Below are 23,425 nucleotides of genomic sequence, written 5' to 3'. Positions count from 1 at the left end.
ACAGCGTGGAACATCAGCTAGTCCAGATGAGTGGTGAAAAGGCTGAGGCTCAGGAAAGTGACATGACTTGCCCAAGGTCCATGGTGCACTGAAGGCAGAGGCCAGCTTAGGCAGGGCCAAAGAAGTTGGGGGCGCTAGAGATTTACCAGCCATTCTGGGGAAGGGGGCTGCCTTGGGAACCTGGGGCACCATCCTAGGACCCACGTATTTTTCACCTGTGCTGGGTGGGAAAGCTCTACTCAAGGTGGGTGAGCTCCTGTCTGTGCAAAGGGTGGCAGCCCAGGCCAAACACTAGCCAGGGGTGAGGGACCAGGGACGAGACACTGTGCAGTACAGCAAACTCTCAGCACCCTAGTCTTTCACTCAGACCCTGTCCCAGTCTCTCCCCAGGGATCCAGGACCATCATCTCCTGCTTTCTCCAGGCCCTCCCAGTGGGATGCACACCCTAGATTCTCCTATTCCTGAGGTTGGCCTTCCTCCAGGCTACATGTAGCCTTCCATTCTAGAGCACTCTTGGTTAGCTCCTGTCCTCCCCCCCACCCAACTTCACCCCTAAGTCCCTCTCCCCACCCTGTGAGAGTTTGCAGGGGACATGCTGTTGGACCAGTCCTGACTACTTCTACCAAGGCACTACCTTCTGGGAGCTGGGAACAGCATCTGTTGCTCCTGTGATCTTCCATTCCAGTGTGGCCTCTGACCTCCTCCCAAACCCTCCCACCCCAGAGCACCAGGAACACAACCAGGCCATCGCTTCGCTCTCATGTGCATTTATTGAGTGCCAACAGAGTGCGTGGTACTGTGCTCAGGGTTCAGAGCCACAGTCTAGTCAAAAGAAGACCAGAGCTAGTACAGAGAACGTTTCATAGCTGCTTAACATCTGTAAGGGATGGGAAGTGGGGAGAACTAATCACAAAACAAATTCCTATTCGAAAGCAACAGAATCTCCTCTGAGAGTAATATATAGTCTACGCGCACACACACACACATACACACACACACACACACACACACACCCTGAATGAACACAGAAATATACCCACGTGGTTGTATATGCATGCATATACAGGTGTGGGTAAATAAACTAATGTATATGCTGTACACGCACACGCACACACACGCACACACGCACACCACCGCACAGACAGGTAATCTGGCTTATGCTATCAAAGACACTATGTCTCCAGGTTCTAGTGAAGCAATCTGTCCTAGATGCCTGCAGCATGCAAAACTTGGAAGTTCCAGAGATTCACAGTTAAGGAGGACAAATGGGTATACGTGTATACTTTTCCATCCTTGGGGGCCCCAGCCACAGCACGGGAGGTTGCTCTTTGTCGGCGACAGCAAAGCCTCTGTGAAGGGCTCCCAGAGCAGAGCCGAGGAACTGGAAGCTCTCTGTCCAGTGGCCCACGGGAGCCCTGGTGAGTTCACCAATCTTCAAGGCAGAATTTAAAAACTCTGGTTTTCGAGAGTGTAGTCCTGCAAACGGTGTTCCTTGTTACAGAGCCGCAGATCGAGGTAAGAGTTTCTCTTCTTGCTCGCTGTCTGCAGCCTCCCACGTATGCTAACGCATTTTGTAGTCATTAGATACAGATGTTTCACACAGCTGTCCCTTAAAATCCAAATCTACCGTGAAATCGAGGTCTCGCTACAAAGGAAGAGCAAAGGGTCCCAGCATTAGTGTGGTAGCAAAGGCAAGCACCACCCCCTCCCGCAGGCAGAGGGATGGGTAACTACAGTGTTTCTAAGGTTTTCTAGCTAAGGGGTTCCCACAAACAGCCCTCGGGAATCTATTCTAGTGCCTCATTATCCACACAGGAAGTTCTTTGATTCCTAACCTAAAGCCTTCCTGTTATAATATAGAAATGTTCCCTCTGATTTCATCCTGAGAGAAAACAGAGTGGGGTGGTTGAGTCTTCTGTGGCACAACCTTCAAAGCATTCTCTAGATGCTTTTAATACACACGCTTGCACCCGCGGTTGCTCAGAAAGAATCGCACGATCCCTGACCCACCAGGCTCGCTGAAGAAACGTGAACCAAACATCTTCCCAGCCACCAGAAGCTGTTATTTCCTGGGTTGGCTTGTTCTAAATGAGCTGAAACCCATGGCAACAGCCTCTGTGCCCAAAGCCCCTCAGATGCAGAACTGGAGGCTAAATGCAAGGAAGGCTGAGAGTCCAGAGTGGGTCCTCGAGAAAATCTATCACCCTTGAGTTTTAAGGGGCCATGGTTGGAGGCCTTCAGTTATACGTAGTCAGATCTAAACCCAGCTTTCTACTGCCCCTCCCCCAGTACCTTGTCTGGTTGAGCACAAGGCACTTGGGGCACCAGGGTGAGGAGGTCCTGGGAGCTCCAGGGAACCAGCTCCACGGGTCCCTTCTTCCCTCTGACCCTGTCCCAGACAGAGACTGCCTCAGCACTCACCACATTTTTGGCATTTGGCTTCATGGATATGGTCCCATAGATTTCTTCCCCCCTCCGGACAGTGAGGTAATCTTCCAAGTAGAAGACAGTCTGCTTCCAGTGGGTGTAGGGGGCATCGGGGGCTGAGGGGAGAAGAAAAGGGAGGTGGGAAGGAAGAGTCAGAGAAGATGTCTCCAGAAGGACTGAGGCTGAGACCTTGCCTAGAAGTTGCTGGGCTTCTTTTGGGATTCACCAAACCAACTCCCAGCACTTGTGTGGGTCAAGGCACCCAGCCCCTGGAGCCTGCCTCCAACCCCAGAAATCCTCAGCCCCAGGGCTCCTCCTTCCATCAAGTTCCCAGATCCTCCAGGCTGCTGATCTTAGCTAGGAATCAGAAGAGAAAGAAGCAGGTATTACAAGTTCCTTCCAAGGGGTGGGATGAATACCCTCTCACCAACTAAGCTCATTAACATAAAGGAATCTCAAAAGGCTACTGTTTTTAATTAGTTCAACAGAGTGAAGACGTTCAGACAGCATAAGAGGGAGATTTGTAGAGTAGACCATCCTGTCTCCCCTTAAATGACATCAGGTGTGCAAATTTCTTAACTAAACCCGTGTCCCACCAACACCCCAATCCTACACATAGGCTTCCCTGCCATTTCTCTGCCCTAGAACTGAACCTGGTACCCTTGGCCCACATCTGTTGTGGGGTTTCAGCTGTGTCCTCCTAACTGGATCCAAAAGAAGTAAGGGATATTTCTCATCCCACAGCCCCACCACTGGTCCACAGCTCACTCTTCCTGCATGATCCAAAGGCACACCAATCCTGGCAACTCCCTGTATTTGCCATTAAATCCCATCCATCCTCTCTCGGCACACTACATACTCTACAACCAGAAGAGGGGGCCTGCTTATGGGCCATCTTCCTCAGCACCAACTCTCTTTGGAATACTTTTCCCTCCTAGTCCACCAGTCTCTCCCTTCCTCATCCTTCAAAGTCACTTCCTTTGGGAAGCCTAGTTTGGCCGCCCACCCTGAGCTTTGGTTACCACAATGTCTATCATACTGCAGCATAAATGCCTTTGTCTTTTTTCAGCTGTGTGCTTCCTCCACAAGACTGCAATTTCCATGAAGGCAGGCACCATGCCAGACTTGTTCACTGTTATATCCTCAGTGCCTACCACCACACTTGGTAGATTGTAACTACTACACTTACAGATGGCAAAACCCAAATAGTAGACACTTTGTTATGCCTCAAGGTACCCATAGATGTTCAATTACATTGGAGACTTTGAAAACTATAGATAGTAGAAGAACCCATTATAGTAAGATCCTCTTGGCCCTTCAGTCTCTAACCTTCCTCCACCTGGATGTAGGACTCATTAATACTGATTTCCTCTTTGCTTGGGACCAGAGCTAAAAATGAGAAGACTTGGGGAGAATAATAAGTGCCTTTCAATACTTCAAAAACTGTCACATAGAAAGACATATGTGGCCTTATATATGGCATTGGAGGCAGAACAAAGGCTAGTCACTGGGAGTTACTAGAAGGCAGATTTTTAATTCACCAGGAATAATTAGGGCTGTTCTGCAATCATCTGAGCTACCTGAGGTCCAACTTTGAGGTGTTCCTATAACAAACACTGGGGATTTATCATGCACTGAGTCTGATCAGATCACCTCTAAGATCTTACAAACCCCAGGATCTATTTAAAAAGGTAGTGAAGAGTCTTTCTTTGCCCTTTGCAATGAACTGGCTTGATCAAATGTCAGTGATCTGGTTAAAGACTTGGGTAGCCTTCAATGTATGCATTTGGGAAATCAGTGCAAACTCAAGGTCATGGCAGGGAAAAGCCGCCTGAGAGTTTGGAAAGGCTTGAAGGAGGATCATGAATGTGCAGTCTGTGGCTTTTAGATCCTAGATACCCAAACATATCCAGTCTTCATGGCCTCTAAAGCATATTGCTGTCTACAGACAAAGTCCACCTGTCCCAGCCACTTCCCTGCCAACTACATCTAAATAAATTGTCAAAAGATAGTCTCTGGTGTATACGGAGAATGGCAGCATATGACTGACAGCACTCTCGCCCCCACTTCCTCCTACACCAGTTCAGACAGGTGTCTCTCCTGTTCTTAAAGACCTTCAGGCAAGGGGATTCAAGCAACTTCCTTCTGTCACCTAATCAGATGCCTTATGAGAGTCCCAGAGATTCACTGGCTCAGGTTTGGCAGCCATCAAGCCTAGGTGTGTCTGGTGGTGGTCCAAAAAATACACCAGCCTTGGGTTGGAGAAAAGTGGGTTTTTTCCCCTTGACAACATCAAAAGTTTGAGAACCTCCCCAAACATTTCTGTCATGGGGTCCATCAGCCATGAACTAATCATCTAGACCACTTTTCACAATACTAATTCTCCATCAAGGTGTCCAGGAGAAACTGATTAAAATTCAGATTTCTCAACACTACTCCTAGAGACTTGAGTTCAGTCATTCTGGGGGATGTGAAGGGAGCAGAGTTGCCAAGACTTAAAAATCCCCCACATGTGTTGTAGGCACAGAGCATGGCTGAAATCCCTTTACAAACCCACTCTTTCGCATCTAATAACATCTCTTTGGTGGGCAAGAGTGGAAAGAACATTTAATTAGGCAACAATAGTCCCAGTTTCATGCCTCCATGTTGCCTTGTGTTTGCAATATGACCCTGGGGCTCATTTTATACACCTGCAGAATGTGGGGCACGATATCTATCTCCCCAAGTACTTTGAGAATCAGATGGGATGAGAAGGGGGAAAGTATATGACCAAATCTCCTGCTGTGCCCAAGACAACTCCAGTTTACTTGTCTTCCTAGCATAACTATTAATAGCTTTCCTTTTCACTATCAGAAGTGTCTTTAATTGAAAGATAAATATGGTCTCCCTACCATAACACATTAACCCCATGTTAGGGTATTGCTAAGCCATTGAATTATGTGGTTATAATCATTATGGGAGGTGGCATATCATTTTATTTATCCATAATCTATGGCTCTGACCTTCAAAGATGTTCTACATCACTCTAGTGGTCTAGAATGTCCTGGGGAAGCATCCAAAAAGGTGCTAGGTGCAAGGGTGAGCACCCAGAACAAGGCTGTGGATGATATCTAGAATTCTCATCAGTAAATAAGTCTTTCCCACCCTACCCTGCCCCAGCTATAACCTTCTAGATCATGTAACTTTCAGCATTCCCTATTATGAAGATATATTTATCCTCTTAATATCCTGACCCCACATGCTAACCTCCCATTTTCTCCCTCCCCTTCACAGTCTCTCTGGGTTGTGGGTTATGGACAGCTTTTGTTCTATATTTTACAGTGAGTATAACCAGTACTGCCCCCAACATTCCAAGTACATATGCATTTATTCATGCATGCATTCCTTCATTCAACAGACATCAATTCAGGATGCCTATCAGTTCCCAGATATGGTCCTAAATTTGGAAAACAGCGACCTATACGCCTTGCCTCCCCCTCACATCCTATAGCCTAAATGAGAAGACTCTCAGGCAGCGAGGTCATCCTTGTGACCAAGGATGGGGATGCAGAGCTCAGGGGGCTGTGGGAACAAATGGCAGGGGCTTTCATAAGAAGATTTTTCCTGGTGCTTCTGGAAAGGGAGTGGAATCCTGCTTCTTGTTTCACTTCATAGTGGCTAAGTGGCTGGTAGCTTTGTCTAAAATTTAAAACTTTTTCTAGCTATAAATTTGTAATTTATATTGCCCAGGGAGATCAGAAGCTTTTTAGAGAATGAAAGACTATGCACCAAGAAGCTTCTCTGACCAGAGACAATGACTCACTGTCACCAGATGGCAAAGCAGGAAGGGGCTGCTAGGCATCTAGGTCCAACTACATCATCCATAATGAGCTTGAGGCCCAGAAAGTAACTTACTCAAGACCTATCTCCTTTGTCTGGCTGCCGTACCTGGCTGACTCCTGGAAAGACTAAGACTCTACCCCAGGTCTGATTCTACTCAAGCCACTGTCCCTCCGTGCACCCCCAAGGGTCCCTGCCCCCATCCACTGAGGATGTGTCCAAGGGGAGGGGCAGCTATGCCCACTGGCTGGCACAGCCTGGAACCCTAGGTTCCTGTGCCCATTTGCGACAGCTTCTGCCTGGAGCTGCAGAGAGGAGATGCCAGAACCATTAACAGGGATTGTTTTCAAGCAGCACTATATGTGATGTGCTTATGAGTTGGCCCCTCCAGAGCCAGCTGTGGCTGGGCTGAGACAGAAAGCTCAGCTGGCAGTCAGTCAAAGGGATGGGGGCACATATGGCAGGTTACATGCTGCATGCAGTTCAAAAATAGCTGAGCCCAAACAATACAGTGTACAGACATACACATAGATGTGATAAAACTTTTTTTAAAATAGCAAGGGGATAAAGAACACAGAATTCAGAATAATGTTCATCTAGAGGCAACATGGGGGGTGATGGGCTGGTGTGGAGCCTCCATTTAGTTAGGTGGTGAGCACACAAGGATTAATTATGTGACTGTGAATTAATTTACCTATTAATTATAAATAGTATTATATTTATTAATAATGTACTCTGGTTAATATTTATATTCTAATTAGTAGCAGTTTATTTCTTGATATCAACTAATGTATTTACATTCTAAGAACAATAATGCATTTTTTTCTAGTTACTAATGTGTGCTAGTTAATAATTATTTATGTCCTAATTACTGAGGCAGTGGTGAGTTCACAAGTGTTCGTTATAAATAAACAAAAGTGAACTGTGCCTGATTCAATGATGTCATGTACCAAGAATTAGGATTAATTCAATTCTGAGCATCTGAGGTCCTTGAAAACAAAAAGCAAATACTCTTTTCTAGATGGTCAAAGTATAGAGGATCAGAAAAGCCCACTGACAAACCCACACTACCTGGTAAAGATGTTTGCTACCTGCTGGAAGCAAAATCCTATGTGGACATTCCCCAGGTGGCTGAGGAAGCAGTGAAACAAAGTATCCCCCCAATCCTGATCTCTATATGGGAATGCTGCTGTGAGAAGGACCTATGTCAGCCAGAAGGCATAGGCCTTGATGAGAAAAGGTAGTAAGCAGATGGAGTTAGCTTTCCAGTTGATGTGAAAAGCATCAACATTGGCCAAATTTACAATCTTCTTGTTCAGGCAGCCTAGCACAGAGGCAGTGGTTCTCAAACTGATTTGTGCATTACAGTCACCTGGAGGGCTTGGTAAGACACAGATTTCTGGACCCCACCCCAGAGTTTCTGATTCAGAAGATCTGGGGCAAGTCTTGACAATTCGCATTTCTAACAGGTTCCCAGGTCATGCTGATGCTGCTGGCCGTGGACTACACGATGAGAACCTCTGCACCAAGGCATGGAAACAGGCAGTGCAGAACCTCTGGATGACCTTTCAGACCTACGTTTCTGGGGTTCTGTGCAAAAAGGAGGTGATATAATACTATAGCTGTAAAAAGACAGACAAGGGGTTCTTGGCTGGCTCAGTCAGTAGAGCGTGAAAATCTTGATCTTGGGGTTGAGAGTTCAAGCCTCACATTGGATGTAGAGGTTACTTCAAAAAAAATAAAATCTTAAAAAAAAACAAAAAGACAAATGAGCTCAGACCTTGATCTAGACCCATGGTCTTTGAGCCTCTGAAATATAGTCCTCATTGTTTCTCACAGGGACTTGTGACGAACTACAGTGGGAGTATGACCAGAGAACAGGAAGAAACTGCCCCAGTGGGTTGGAGACTTTAATACAAAAGGCAAATCCTCATCATCCCTCAGGCAACCAGGTGCTGAGTCCTTCGATTCTGAACTTAAGGTTAACCAGGACTCCTTCCTGTGGGGCATCAGGAATGTTGTTCCCGCCATCACAGTGCCAGAGAACCACCTCTGGGCAGGGGTGGGACAGCCTGTCTGCTTGACCTCAAGGAATGGAAATAAACTCAGGGAAGGGAAACCCCAGCTGAAAGCTATGGGCTAGATCCTAGGCTTTACAAACACACAATATTTCCCAGAGTATCCCTGCCACCCTTTCTCATTACCTGTAGCAGGGCAGACCCCGGTGGAAACATCATCCTGGAGATGGTAGAGGCAGGGCCAGCTTCTGTGGCTCCATCCCTGGCTTCCAATCACAGCAATGGTCCTCAAGCAGGCTCCTGTTCCACCCTCCCACCACTGCCACACCCCACCACTGTGAGGTTGAGTCTTACTCACCCTTCAAGGTCCAGGTAAAACCTCCCTTCTCCCTCCTAGCCATCCCTGCCTACCAGGAAGACAATCTCTCCTGCTGCCACTCTAAGAAGGGGAACAGCTAAAAATGACCAAGGTTGGGAGCCTCTGGTTTTCCCCAGGACAGGGTGCACCAGCACTGGGCCAGATGTTGGAGACCAGAAGATCATGATCTTGGTGGTCAGGAGACACCAGTTCTGGAAAAAAACCTTTTTTTCTTGGAGGGGCTGGATAAACCTCTTGCCCTCTCTGTTAATAGGTCAAAGAGGATCAATCATTGTTACCAAGGCTTCAGGAAGTGAAGAATCATGTCCTTGGACTCTGGTAGAGCTCACCTACCCTTGGCACATGCATGCTGGCTTGCCCCTAACGACGTGCTCCTGCTTCCCAAGAAGACTTCACATGCGTGGCCAATAGGAACATGTTCCCAAGAGCAGGACTCAGATCTTCATATACTCATTTAACAGTGATCTGTTTAGAAGCCACTACAAGCCAAACACTGCTCTAGAAGCCCAGAGTGCAGAGATTCATGAGATGTCATCCCAGCCCATGGGGAGACTGAGAATTGCAAACAGAGTGAAAAATGTTGAATAAGCTACATCTGACATTGAAATCCTGTGTAGTTATTTCAAAAACAAAAAATAAAAATAAAATAAAATAAAGTAGTTATGTCAATGAGGCTGTGAAAGTGTCTCCAAGGTATATTGTTTTTTTGTTTGTTTGTTTTGTTTTTTAAGTAGGCTTCAAGCCCAGCATGGTGCCCAACATGGGACTTAAACTCACGACCCTGAGAGCAAGGTCGTGAGATCTGAGATCATGAGTTGCTTGCTTAGGTATGCCTTCTAAGGTTTATTGTTAAATAAAGACAAGGTAGCAGAGGGCCGTGTGTTTGGTATAAGTCAACCCGTGTTTTAAGAAAAGTGTAGTTTGGATGTGATACCATAGTTGGGGGGAGCTGGGTAAAGCGTTCACAGGACTCTATGTACTATTTTGGCAACTTCATATGAGAAGTATTTCAAATAAAAAGCAAAAAATAAAAAGTGGTTAACATATGCCTCTGGGGCACAGAACTGGGCTGGAGTGGGAAGAGGACTTTTTCCTTGACTTTTTTTAAAAAAAAAATTTTTAACATTTATTTATTTTTGAGACAGAGAGAGACAGAGCATGAACAGTGGAGGGTCACAAAGAGAGGGAGACACAGAATCCAAAGCAGGATCCAGGCTCTGAGCTGTTAGCACAGAGCCCGACGCGGGGCTTGGACTGGAGGACCGTGAGATCATGACCTGAGCCGAAGTCGGACGCTTAACCGACTGAGCCACTCAGCTGCCCTTCTTGACTTTTTTATACCCTTTTTTTTACATTTCCATGACAAACATAAGCACAGGATGTCAGGAAGCCCCAAGAAGAACTCCTAAACTTAACCAGGAGTGAAGGAAGGGATCAAGTAATATCTGAGCTGAGAGATGAGGCCTGTGCTGGGATTGTCCAGGTGAGGAGTGGGCATAGGGGAGGTGTTTGGGGCTGAATTGTGTTCCCTGAAATTCATGTGCTGAGGCCCTAATCCCCCTGCACCTCAGAATATGGCTATATTTGGAGATAGAGCCTTTAAAGAAGCCTTTACAATAAGGTATTTGGGTGGGCCCTAATCCAATCTGGCTTGTGTCCTTTTAGAGTCTCCTCATACAAACACATAAATGTCCTAATCTCTCAGGACACCAGAGAGACACCAGGAGTACATGCCCTGTGAGGACAGAGAGAGAAGGAGGCCACCTGCAAGCCAAGGAGAGAGCCTCAGGAGAAAGCAAACTTGCTGGCACCTTGATCTTCCAGAACTGTGAGAAGTAAATTTCTGTCGTTTAAACCACTAGCCTGTCATACTTTGTTATGGCAGCCCTAGCAGACTACTGCAGGGAGAAAGGAGATGACAAGAGCCTCTGACAAAAGACCCTCTTGTCCCCGTGAAACCCCTGGGTGGACAAAGGGTTGGCATGTGCAGAGGCAATAGCCTAGAGATTTAGGAAGCTTTTCTAAGTTCAGGGGACTGTGAGGTGCTCAGTGTGACTGGACCCTGTGTGTGGTGCAACAATGAGACAGGGGAGGAAGGCAAAGCAAAGTAAGGGCAGTGAGAAATGAGTTGGGAGAAGTTGGTAGGGGGCTAGGTATGGTGGAACCCCCACTTACAGGGCAAAGACATGTGGGTTTACCTGCTTCAGGCAATGAGGCACCTCTGAAGGGGGGCTGGGAGGGGAGCTCAGGTGGTCTTTGGGAAACAGTGTCAGGAAGGATGGATTGGGGCGGAAGGAGACAGAGAGACATAGTCTGCAGCCTACCGAGAGATTCATTGAATCCTGAAGTAGGACACAGTGGTGAAGATGGGGAAATCTTATCACAATCTGTATCCTTACCTCTCACAGAGAATATGCCTAGAAAATGTTCAATGAACAAATGTGCCCCTGAAATTGGGCTTCCCCCCTGCTTCTCTCCACCGAACACATACTCTCAGCTCTGATCATACAATATACACTTTCATTTACCTTCTCCTTTTGTCAGTCAAAAGTGTGGGGAAGTGCTGGAGAAGGCTTACGAGATGCTAAGCAAGGGCTTATGCCCCAGGTCCTTTCCCCAGGTCAGGCCAGCCCTGGTCACTTCCACAAAGCCTCAGCATGGAGGGTGGGGAGGGTCTGGAGTGCCAACAAAAGGCTCACCTGTGGAAAACCCCATTTTCTTGTGGCACTTGGTAAATTCAATATTAAAATAGGTGACCAGGGCGTGGATGTAGTCATTTCGCTGTATCTGCAGGCAGAAGGCAGATGTGAATGACAGCTCTTCCGTCTTCACCGTGTAAATGTCCACTTCCTGTGGCCCAGAGAAAAGAGAATGCCAGACACTTAGCATCTTCACTAGGTCTGGGTCCTGGTCAGCAGCTACATTCCCGTGGAAGACCACTGCTCTGGGGCTACCATTTACTCTTGGGATGGATCCCCAGGCCCACCCACCACCTCCCAATGACCTCATCCATCCTTTCTTAGGGTGGGGTATGCTCAGGCAATGGTGCAAACACATTTGAATCAGAATGTGAGGGCAACAGAATTAGGAAGGTAAATCTGCTGGGGATGGGGGCTTATGGAGCAGAGGGTGGAAAAGGGAGAGGATTAATGAGACAGAACATTTCTGAACCCAATCTGAACAGCCTCAGAGCAGTCCACCTCAGCACTGCTCTGCTCATCTAGTTGTTCTCAAAGTGCGGTCCCAGATGATGGGCATTAGCATCACCTGGGTGCATATTCTGTATGGGTGGGGTCGGGAGAGCATCTCAAACCTATGGGATCAAAACAGCAATTTGTACTTTATCAAACCCTCCCAGTGATATCAGTGAACCAGATTAGTCATTTCCCAATTTTTTGATATTCAAGTTCCCAGCAACAGGAGACACCAAGTATTAGAAGTGACGAACTGAGCCCACCCACTGTCACAGACTAAACTAAGGGGAGCCCTGCTGACCATCTACCTGAAAGGAAACCTGGAAGGAAGGAAGGAAGGAAGGAAGGAAGGAAGGAAGGAAGGAAGGAAGGGGAGAGGGAGGGAGGAAGGAAGGAAGGCAAGAAGGAAGGGAGGGAGGGAGGTAGAGAGAGAGAAAGGGAAAGAGAGAAGGAGAGAGGGAGGGGGAAGGAGGGAGGAAGGAAGGGAGGGAGGCAGGAAGGAAGGAAAGAAGGAAGGAAGGAATGTAGGAAGGATGGTAGGAAGGAAGGAAAGGAAGGAAGAAAGAAAGAGAGAAGGAGAGAGAGGGAGGGAGAAGAAGGAAGAAAGAAAAGGGAACAATAAGAGGTAAGAATTTTTCAGTTCTGTCCAGGAAATGGAGAGCACAAAGAACTAATAATTCTAACAATTTCAGCTGGGAAGTGGCTGAAAATCAATGTTGCGTGGGGAGCAAGTATAATGAAAGACAGTTTGCAATATGCTGTTCTTTTCTGTGTGAAGGATGCTGACCTGCTATTTGCTGGCTCCGATGAGACAGGGCCAACCTTCCAAGGGCCCTAGAGGCATCCAGACAGCTTTCAGAGGTCTAAGGAAGCTTCCCATTGTCGGGGGTGTGTAGCAAGGACCTCTGTCCTGAAGACTTTGTAAGAACCAGACAGATATCTGTGTGCCTGGACTGGTTCCAAGGGGCTCTCCTGAGACCCAGATGATAGAATACGTTGGGGATAATTAGAAGAGGGGTCTGAAGGTGGGGAAACAAGAGCAGGGAAGACACAGAGTGATGTAGCAGAAATGGTTTTTATCTCTACATATTTCTAGGATAAATAAAGGAAAGGCAGATGCAAAGCATCCCAAGGCCCTCAAAGAGAAGTCCTGCCTCCATGGGGGTGGACAAAGGAAGAGGTTCAGTCAAGGGAGAAGGTCAGATAAGAGTCCTATTGTGGTCTGGGGTGTGCAGCCATCACATCCTCTGAGGGAAGCTGAAGTTCTGACCTATTAGTTGGGAAGAGAGTGGAATGCAAATTTAGGGGGATGGGGAGCTCCTCAGTGATGTCACCTCATCAGTTTTGCTGTGCTTCTGGAACCAAGGATGGGGAACAAGAATTAATGGGATGGGAAGCCCTGGGTTGAGCATGTAGAATTTGATGGGATTAGAAAGCCAGTCTCCCTTCATTCAATGCAAGAGCCTCTTTGGTAGCATTCCTGGGAAGTGGCCCTCTGATGCTTGCTTGGACACCTTCATGGATGATGTATTCACTACCTGCCAGGCAGCTGATTCCATTTCCTGACACCTCCAATGCACAGGTCCCTCTTCTAAATGAGTAAGGAGAGTACACACCAGTCTCTGTAAATTCCACCCATGGAATAAGTCAAATGTCTATTCTAGCTCACATGGGCCCCCTGAACATTTTCTTCTCCAGCATAAACTGTGTCTACTTTTTTATTCACTTTGCATGAGTCATGATTTCTGACTCTGTCACCCTTCTTGTTTGGGACATACTTCTAGCAGCCTCTGATCTCAAAGACCACACTGCTGGCTCAGACTTCACTCTGGCCAAGCCGCCTCCCCCCACCGCATCCTGCTCATGTTCCTTTTTCCTTTTGTCCTGGGAACCGAGTGTAGGGTCATCCATCATATGTCATCCTGTTAAGTTTGGGTCATTGCTCCTTTTTAAACCCAGCACCTGTTAGTCATGACATTCATTATCCCTCTGGTCACGTATTATCCACAGTTCTTTCCAGCTCAACAACTCAGAGCAAAACGTGATTAACTGTATCTTTGTTATTGGCATCAGCACAGTCCACCAGGCTCATGGTACCTGCACTCATGGACTACCATCTCTTTCTTAGCCAGGGCCAGACAGCCAGGCTCCAGGCTCTTTCCAAGGTTCTTGTTATCTTTCTCTCTTGGTCCCCTGCCTCCAGCCTAGCCTGGCCTTCCGCCATACTTCTGGCTCATCTCAGCAGCCTGGCCCCCACCATGAGACTGGAGCCAGAGCAGGGGATGCCCATTATTGGTCTGTGTACCCATGCTATGTAACCTAGCACCTGACACCTCTCAGTCTTCTCCTTACAGGTCTCCCTGCTTGACAATGTTCCTGCCTACCTCCCCCAAACCCCACCCCAGGCCTTTCCTCTAAAGCAACCCACTAATCTCTCAGATCCATTCAGACTCTGCTGCTCCCTGAATCCAAAACCTTCCATGACTTTTTATGGGAAGACCTGGGAAGTAGGCTCTGTGACACATTTGGACCAGGCTCCTTTCTCTTGTCAACTCTCTCACTTCTTCACCACTTTCGGGGCACACACACACACACACACACACACACACCACACCCGTGGATCAGGAATTCCACCTCCACAGGGTCCTGCTCTCAGATATGCATCAACCACTGTCAGCTATCCTGTGTTAGCTGACAGTGTTCACTAGGTCCTACAGACGTTTGCATCTTAATAGGGGCTTCTGAAGGAACAAAAGCCTTCAAGACAGAAGTAATGAAGCTATACATTAAAATGGAGACAATGGAGGCAGTTGGTCTTTTGGAATGGGGGCAGGGCCATCTGCAAAGGTGGCCAGCTGCTCTGGGCTTTGGAGGCACAGAGGCCCCTCTGGGCTCCGGCCCACCCTCCTGTCAGAACCAAAGCCTACAGAGCCAAACCCGGTTACTCTGGCTTCCTAGATCCCAGAACCCCATGCTGGAAGGTTTCTGTCTTCCTGCTGCAGCAGTATCTCTGACACCCCAGGAGGACTTGGCCTCCAGCAACCCCCATGAAAGCTCCATAGGTACCAACTACTGAGAAGAGCCCCTGGCCGCCATTATCCCCACCACTAAATAATGTTACAAATGGATGTCTCAGAGCGGAGGTCTGGTCAAAACAGAGTCTTAATTATAATAAAGTGTTACACTCTAAAACGTTAATAGCGATGAAAACAGCAATTAAGTGTGTGAAGAAGGGCAAGTGTTTTCCCAACAGGCTTGACAAAATGTTGCTTAGCACATTAGCAAGAAAGCTGACAGAGGGGCTCTCTTGGTTGCAGAAGAAAACACAGACAACTCTTATCCTTCTCAGAAAAGAGAAGAAGGAAGGTTACTGCATGGGGATGGGGCAGGACTTCAGCACAGAGCTACAGGCTTGACACACACTCATAGCCACAAGGAGTTTACAGGAGTGTGTATAATGCCCTCACTGGGTTTGTTTACTTTGTCTGTGGCTGCACTCAGGTATAACCAGGTGAAAGAGTCTTGCTAGGAGAGGGGAGAAGGTGGTGGGAAGGCAGAGTGGACTTGGAGGGGGCTGGGGGTGAAGCAGGCCAGTCCATCATGTGCCTGTGACCTACAGAAGCACAGTGTCCACACCCACTCCACCCCACCAAAGGCAGAAAGCAATGTGGGGCCCAAGCACAGTAAAGGAATTATGTCTTCAAGCTGATTCCATTACATGCAGGTGCCTAATGGTTACATATAGCTGCTACATGTCATTTGGGCAAATTCAGTTGCACCAGTAGATTTCTATCTATTCTACAGTACTTACAAAAATGTTTTGTGCTATGGGTGGGCTTATTTGGGGGTGCACTTTCCTGCTTCTTCATTGGGGCAGGGAGAGGGAGAGGCTTCAGGGACAGAGGGGCTGGTAGGAAATAACTACAAGAACACGTTTGCTTGCAATCAACCCTGCCTGGACTTGGAACGGACCAAGTTAAGAAGTAGTGAGAACACGCCAGTCAGAGTGGCCAAAATGAACAAATCAGGAGACTATAGATGCTGGAGAGGATGTGGAGAAACAGGAACCCTCTTGCACTGTTGGTGGGAATGCAAATTGGTGCAGCCGCTCTGGAAAACAGTATGGAGGTTCCTCAGAAAATTAAAAATAGACCTACCCTATGACCCAGCAATAGCACTGCTAGGAATTTATCCAAGGGATACAGGAGTACTGATGCATAGGGGCACCTGTACCCCAATGTTTATAGCGGCACTCTCAACAATAGCCAAATTATGGAAAGAGCCTAAATGTCCATCAACTGATGAATGGATAAAGAAATTGTGGTTTATATACACAATGGAATACTACGTGGCAATGAGAAAAAATCAAATATGGCCTTTTGTAGCAACATGGATGGAACTGGAGAGTGTGATGCTAAGTGAAATAAGCCATACAGAGAAAGACAGATACCATATGGTTTCACTCTTATGTGGATCCTGAGAAACATAACAGAAACCCATGGGGGAGGGGAAGGAAAAAAAAAAAAAAAGAGGTTAGAGTGGGAGAGAGCCAAAGCATTAGAGACTGTTAAAAACTGAGAACAAACTGAGGGTTGATGGGGGGTAGGAGGGAGGGCAGGGTGGGAGGGAGGGCAGGGTGGGTAATGGGTATTGAGGAGGGCACCTTTTGGGATGAGCACTGGGTGTTGTATGGAAACCAATTTGACAGTAAATTTCATATATTAAAAAATAAAAAAAAATAAAAAAAAAAAAAAAAGAAGTAGTGAGAACACCATCAACAGAGGGCCCAAGTCTTAGCTCCCAGCCATACCTCCTAGGCAGGATGTTACAAGAGGGAGGCAACATCTGATGAGTCTCATCTGTGTGAGGTTCATCTAGTTTTATTTGTCCTCAGAGGTCCCTTCTAAATGCCACAGTGACACTATGGACCAAGAGTTATGGTTCTTCTTAGGAAGACTGTGCCCAGGCACAAAGGACAGTTCTCCCTTGGCAAAGCAGTGGTTTACATCAGAACTTCAGAAACCTCTCCTCATCCCCAGTGGCCCTATACTCTTCCCCTTTATCCATTGAAAATTCTGCAGGTCTCCAGCTGAGTACTCTCAGACAGGAAGTGACATGTACAGGACCAGAGCAGGCAAGTATGTTTTAGCAAGATGAGGGCTGCATGGGCCAATGAATACTTACAGAACGAACCCAGATTTTTACACTAAAAAGTTAACTTCAACCATATGAAAGTGATGTCTTTCTATATTTTAAAAAACAAATATCAGTCATTTATATGGTTCAACATAATATATTAGCATATATAAATGCAAATACTTAGAAAAGGGGCTGGAAATGTCAATACAATGTGTAAACAATATTACCTCCAAGAAGTGCATGGGGTTGAAAGGGAGGAGAGGTCAAGGGGAGCTTTTGGTTTTACTCTGTCAAGTTTGATACGTTTGAATATTTAATCATAAGAATGCACTAAGGATCGGTGTGCTGAGGATGCTGACCAGCTGCTCATCATATGCACTGAAGAAAGCCTTGTAAGAAAAGCTGTTAGAGCCTGTACAAACAAGACCACTCAGGAAGGAGGTTGAGTAGCTCTGTCTGTCTGGGTCACATGTAGACTTGGAGTGGGAGTATAATGAAGATTATACAGCAGATTGAGGTATTGGATTTCTTTCCTAAGAGGGCCATCCACCTGTGAATGGAGTAGCTTCCCCAAACCTGAGCATACCCTCCTGCCTCTCCTTTGATGCCCCCTCCCCCACACCCTTCCACTTGCATCACAAAGGGATATAAACTGATTCCTTCCCCTCAGCTGTGCCACCGTGGAGTCCAGTGGCTCTCTCTCTGGCTCTGCTCAGTGTGAGCACCTTCTTGTGACAGGCAGTAACGTTGGGATGCCAGAGGCTCCGGCCAAGGTGGCCTTGCCTCACCAGGCAGGGGGTGTGCAGGAGCTGGTATTGCCTTTACTTAAGGCCCACAGCTTTCCAGGGTGGCACAGCTGGATTCCCAGCATGCTTGGGCCCAGGCAGAATGAGTCTGCAGACCTTTATTAAACAGGCATTGGTCACCACTTGCTTTGGATCCACGATGTCCACCAGGGGCTCCTTCATGGCGACATCCCGGATACAGGTCATATCAAAGCCATAGACATTCTCCCACCCTGTGAAAACAGAGTGAGACATGAGGGCCAGCAGCAGGACCTCCAGAAGTATTCCCAGCTCTCCTGAATACTAGAGCACAGCATGCCCAAGAGAGCAAAGGACAGCTCATGTTCCTTGCATCAGAATAGAAAAATTGCTTGTCTGGGTGGAGAGCTTGGCAGTATGTACAGATCTCACTTGATGGTTAGGAAAACTAAAGATCAGAGGGGCTGAGAAACTTCTCTACAGCCACACAGCTAGAATATCACAGGAAGCTAGTCTTCCACAGGCCAAGACCAGAATCCAAATTGCCTGACTCTTTCTGTGTCTACTTTCCTGTCCCTCCCTCTGAGCCAAAAGAGTCTCCTACAAAGTCTTATCTGCCATTGACGTTTCTATCTTGGTGCCTTTGTTCAAGCTGTTCTGCATACTTAGAAGACCCATCTTTGTCCCTTCTCCTGACCTCACCCACCGAACCTTTAACAAAGCAGGAAGAAACATGGACTCCTAAAATGGTATAGACTAGTTTGAATCCCAGCACCACCACTTACTGGCCAGGGCCTTGGGCTAATTCCCTAACCTCTCTGAACCTCAGTTTTCCCAACTGAAAAATGAAAGGGGAGAGTGGGTCCATGAACGTCTTTGCCTTTCTCATATGCCATGATGCACTCACTAGGAATCCATCCCATAAGAAATAAGCCCCAAGTAGTGCACAACCATCCCAGTGGTGCTCATTGGCCCCTTGTAGCTGCTCATAAGGTGCTTTGAGAGGGAGAAAGATGTAGGGTGCAGGGTTGGTGAGTAAATGAATGCACATCTAATGGCCTAAGATCATCCTTAAATGGTGATAATCATTGCTACCATTGATTGGCCACCTAGCTCAGGCTAGACTCTTCATTTTTTTATGTTTATTTACTTATTTTGAGAGAGAAAATGCAAGAGGGCAGAGGGGGAGAGAGAAAGAAATCCCAAGCAGGCTCCACATTGTCAGTGCAGAGCCCGAAGTGGGGCTCCATCTCATGAACCCTGAGATCATGACCTGAGGCAAAATCAAGAGTCAGACACTTAACTGACTGAATCACCCAGGCACCCCTAGACTCTTCATTTAATATACCCAGCAACCTCAAGGGGATGCTTCTATCTGACAGTCAAGGAAACAGGCTGGGAGAAGTTGGCATCTAGCTCACACACCGTATCTGGGCCAAGATCACACTCAGAGAGATGGTGGAGCTAAGGCTCACCCCAGCTTCTCTCCTGACTCTTCAGCTGCAATGACCCAGTTGTGACAGCAACCAGGAATGCAATTTCCTTTCCTTGTACTGCGGAGGGTGGCCTAAGCAGAGATTTTAGTTACTGAGCAGCTGAATTTCATTTGTCTGTTTATTCAGATGAGTCTAGAAATGCATCAAAGTAAAGATGCTTTTCTCAAAATCTTACGGGATTAAGTTTCCTTTTAAAATGTGCATCAAATAAATGTTACCTTAGGGAACTATGTTTCTGTATGTTTAAGAGAGGAGGTGTGTGAAGAGGGAGGTGGGGACGGTCAGCTGTGCCTCTTTGACTCTTTTCTAAGGCACACAAAGAACTTCCTCAGGGAGAAGAGGCAGAGAAAATAATCATCTCCCAGAGGACAAGCCCTTGTGAATTCTGGCTTGAGGATAAGATGTCAGTCATATACCATTAAATCACCTAAGGTTGGTGCCAGATTCCCAGTTGAAATTTACTTTTGGAGAAGGAAATTGTTTGGTTGGCAATGGGACATGTTTCAGAGAAGACCCCCTTCTAGATTCTGGAAATAGCTATCTGTCTTCTCTCCAGACAAAACATTTACACTAAACACGCTGCCTTCATGTAAAATCCTTCCTTAAGGAACCTGCTGCCATGTTCCTGCTCCTTCCTCTCTCAGCCCTGCCTTAAGCTGAGGTGTAGGTCAACTGTTGGGCAAATATCCAAGAAGTCTCTGTGCATAATGGTTAAAGGCCTAGGCTTCAGAGTTCAAATTGAGGCTCTGCCATATATTTGCTATGTAATCTCAGCGAAAATTTACCTCTCAAAGAGTTGGTTTCTTCTTTAAAATAGAGATTATTATATAATTACAATGATTGTATTTGGTTGTTATGAGGTTTAAATGTGATAATATATGCAAAGTGCGTAAGACAATGTCTGGCACATAGAAAGCTGCTGATACATAATAGTTGTTATCATTATGTGGCTTGAGCTCTGGGCTTTGCCACCATCTCAGCTGTGTGACCATGGACAGAACAATCCTTTTATCTAGGCTTGCTTGTAAAAGTGAGGAGTTTGGTTCAGTGCTTCTGTGCTCCAAAATCATCTGGTACACTTTTTAAAAATACAAATTCCTGGGCCCAAACCAGACCTACTGAATCAGAATCTCCAGATTTGGTATCGAGGAAGCTGGGATTTTACAAATCTATATAGGTAATTCCAACCAGAGTGTGAAAAACTTTGTGTTAGATGATCTTTAAAGGCCCATGCAGTTGTGAAATGATGAGCTTAATGTCTTATGCTTTTGTGAAACCTTTCCTAACCACTCCCAACAATGGGACTACTTCTATATTCTCAACACCTATAGGCCAGCATCTAGCACAATACAAGTGCACAGATAATGCTTTTTAAATTAAATTTAATTCCCAAATATTTAATGTCTACATTGCTTTGCAATGCCCAGTGTTTTAGTTACTTTTTCAGAGGTTAATTCCTATTTTTCTCCCCAGCTAAACTACCCTGTCTTCAATTATTCAGGAGAAAGTTCACCCAGGACATTAGATTAGTTTTCTCTTCTTTCTGCTAACCGTTCATTTCCCACTAGCTCCTTTAATATATGTGGCTCAGGGATGGGACAACAACAAATCAAATAGGTTTGTTTTTTGCTGCAATTTCTTGTCTATTGCCTGAGTGTATGTGGAGTGAGGGCTATTGTCTACCCAAAAATATTGTTAATAATTTTCTTAGTTAAATTGAAAAAAATAACATCAGAAAGACCTGTGAACTTTTGTTAATGGATTAAAAACCAAACTCTTGAAAAGGACTGCCCTGTGGTATAATGAATGCAACTAAGGCAACAACAAAGCCCAGACCTATCATCATTACAGACTAGATTGACTCAAATTTCCACTTTAACAGCCTGACAGAGGAAAAAGCATACTCTTTTCTGGGCATAAATGCTGTGCATCTGTCTCTATTGTGCCTTTACTGACAATGCCCAGCATTAAGAAAAAATTACAAGGTGAATGATAAAGGAAAAAAATATGACCCATAATCAGAAGAAAATAACAGTCAACAGAACCAGACTTAGAGACAGCCCAGATATTGGAATTATCCAATGGAGACTTTAAAGTACCTATAATAAGTATGTTAAAGAATCTAATGGAAAAACATGCATGAACAGATGGAGAATTTCACTGGTGAGACAGAAACTAAAAATGAGCTGATGGAAATGTTAGAAATGAAAATCACATATCAGAGAAGAAGAATTCTTTCAATGTGCTTACTAACAGAATGCATACATCAGAGGAAATAATGAATAAACCTCAAAATAGGTCAATAAAAATTACCCAAACTTAAATACAAAGAGAAAAATAAAAGAAAAAAAAAACGTATATAACACCCAAGATCCATGGGGCAATATCAAACAGTATCTAATATATGTGTAATTGGACTCCCCGAAGAAGAGAAAGAGAAATCAGGCAGAAAAAAATATTTGAAGAGATAATGACTGAAAATTTTCCTAAATGAATGAAATCATCAGCCCACCAATCCAAGAATGCTATAGAATCCCAAGTGGGATAAATACAAAGAAAAACTCACATAGACACATCAGAGTCAACCTGATGAGTATCAAAATAAAGAGAAAATCTCAAAAGCAATTTGCAGAAAAAGAAATATGAAGCACTAGAGAACACATTTTACATTTCATTGGAGAGAGCTGTAGCTACATCCTCCTTTCCCACCCTGGCCCCACGACTTGAGTTTCTCTGCTAGAGCTAATGGGGCTGCCTCAGAATGTGCTCAGAGATAAAAAAAAAAAAAAATAGAGCAAGTGCCACGAGGTGCTAATTACAGTTTCTCTTCTAGACAGAAGGGAAAACTTTCATACATTTCAGTCTCTCAAGAATGGAATCAACTCCTTCTATAAAATCAGAGACAGCCAGAGGATAGAACTCTGGATGTTGGGGGTGAAGTTGGAAAAGAACCCCATGGAAAGCAACTGAGTCCTCCAAGTGGTCCTGCCTTTCAACCCTCCAGTAGCAGGCACCACTGACTCCATAGGAGGCCTTCCTTTTCATCTTCTCATGAGCCAGAAAGCTGGTCCCCATGTCTCTGACTCTCAGTAGGTTGTAGATTCACGTATTGGGTGAGGTTCATGTATTGGCTAAGAAATCAAATACAACACTGACCACATTTCCATCCAGTTTTAAGATTCTATAAATCTCGATAGCAGAAATGTAAAAATAAATAAATAAAGGTTGCTCCTCTCTTGGGGTTAAACACTATACCTTGAACATTCCTTTACTATTTATTTTCATTCCTTTATTTGTTCATTCATTCACTCAACAAAATATGTACTGTGAGTCTAGTACATGCCAATCATTCACTTCTCTTTTTGTGTGTTCTCTAGCAGTTGATGAGCATATTGAAGGCAACTTCTGTGTTTCACTCATTCTTGTGTTTCTATGTTGCATGTGGTTGAGAAAGGAAAGGAGAGAAGAAAGGAGAAGGGAGGGAATAGGGGATAGGGGAGGGAAGGAGGGGAAGAGGGGAGAAGGGAAAGGGAGGGGCAAGGAGGAAGCTGTTTTGTAACAATTTACTTTATGAAAGGGTCTAGGCTGGTCTCATTCTCCTGCCCCACTTTAAGATTTTTCTTTTTTAGCTGGTTCTTGAAATTTGCTTACAATTGTTCCCTTAGCAACCAGCAACCTTTATGCTTTACTTTTGATTTAGAACTCAGAGTAACCAAAATCTCTGTTTATTTGAAACAGATTTCTAAACGGGCTCACTTCCTTTACTAAAAACAAAAACATATCATTAAAAAATTTTTAAATGGAAAACTTCACAGTGTTTTAAATTTTAAATGTATGTATGATTTTTATTTGGGGGGGGGGGTTGAGGTTTTTTGGAGGGGCAGAGGTTGGATAGAAGACTCCAGAGCAAACATTTTATGGGAAAAAAGGAGGCTGATGTAATTTTTTTTTCCATTCCCAGAAGCTATGAAAATTGAAGTGAGCACTGTGAGATTAAATCACATGATCTCCAGTCCTGGACTAGCATCTGAGTGACAGCAATTGCCCTCTTGCACCTCCCAGGGTCTGCCCAGGGTCCTCTCTAGCTCCAGCTGGCTCATTACAACATGCATATGCCACAGGTTCCCAAACACAATCCAGGGGAAGGAAGAGGGCAAGGTATGTTTGCTTTTAAACCATGAAAAAGTT

At 45.6% G+C, this 23,425-nt stretch overlaps 1 protein-coding gene across 1 annotated transcript in view; it reads right to left on the bottom strand.

Annotated features, from left to right (window-relative positions):
- Window positions 1-773: 773 nt before the first annotated feature.
- Window positions 774-23,425, bottom strand: part of PRMT8 (protein arginine methyltransferase 8) — a 66,240-nt gene continuing 43,588 nt past the window's right edge. The window contains exons 7-10 of the mRNA XM_015540858.2: window positions 17,880-17,995; window positions 11,344-11,494; window positions 2,423-2,544; window positions 774-1,646 (exon numbers count right to left, since the gene is read on the bottom strand). Coding sequence (XP_015396344.2) covers window positions 1,563-1,646; window positions 2,423-2,544; window positions 11,344-11,494; window positions 17,880-17,995 — 473 coding nt within the window. The 3' untranslated portion in view covers window positions 774-1,562. The remainder of the gene's footprint in view (window positions 1,647-2,422; window positions 2,545-11,343; window positions 11,495-17,879; window positions 17,996-23,425) is intronic.

The sequence above is a fragment of the Panthera tigris genome, chromosome B4, assembly GCF_018350195.1.
Source record: "Panthera tigris isolate Pti1 chromosome B4, P.tigris_Pti1_mat1.1, whole genome shotgun sequence".
NCBI lineage: Eukaryota > Metazoa > Chordata > Mammalia > Carnivora > Felidae > Panthera > Panthera tigris.
Note: the sequence above shows the minus strand (reverse complement) of the source record. Positions and strands in the feature narration are given on the sequence as shown.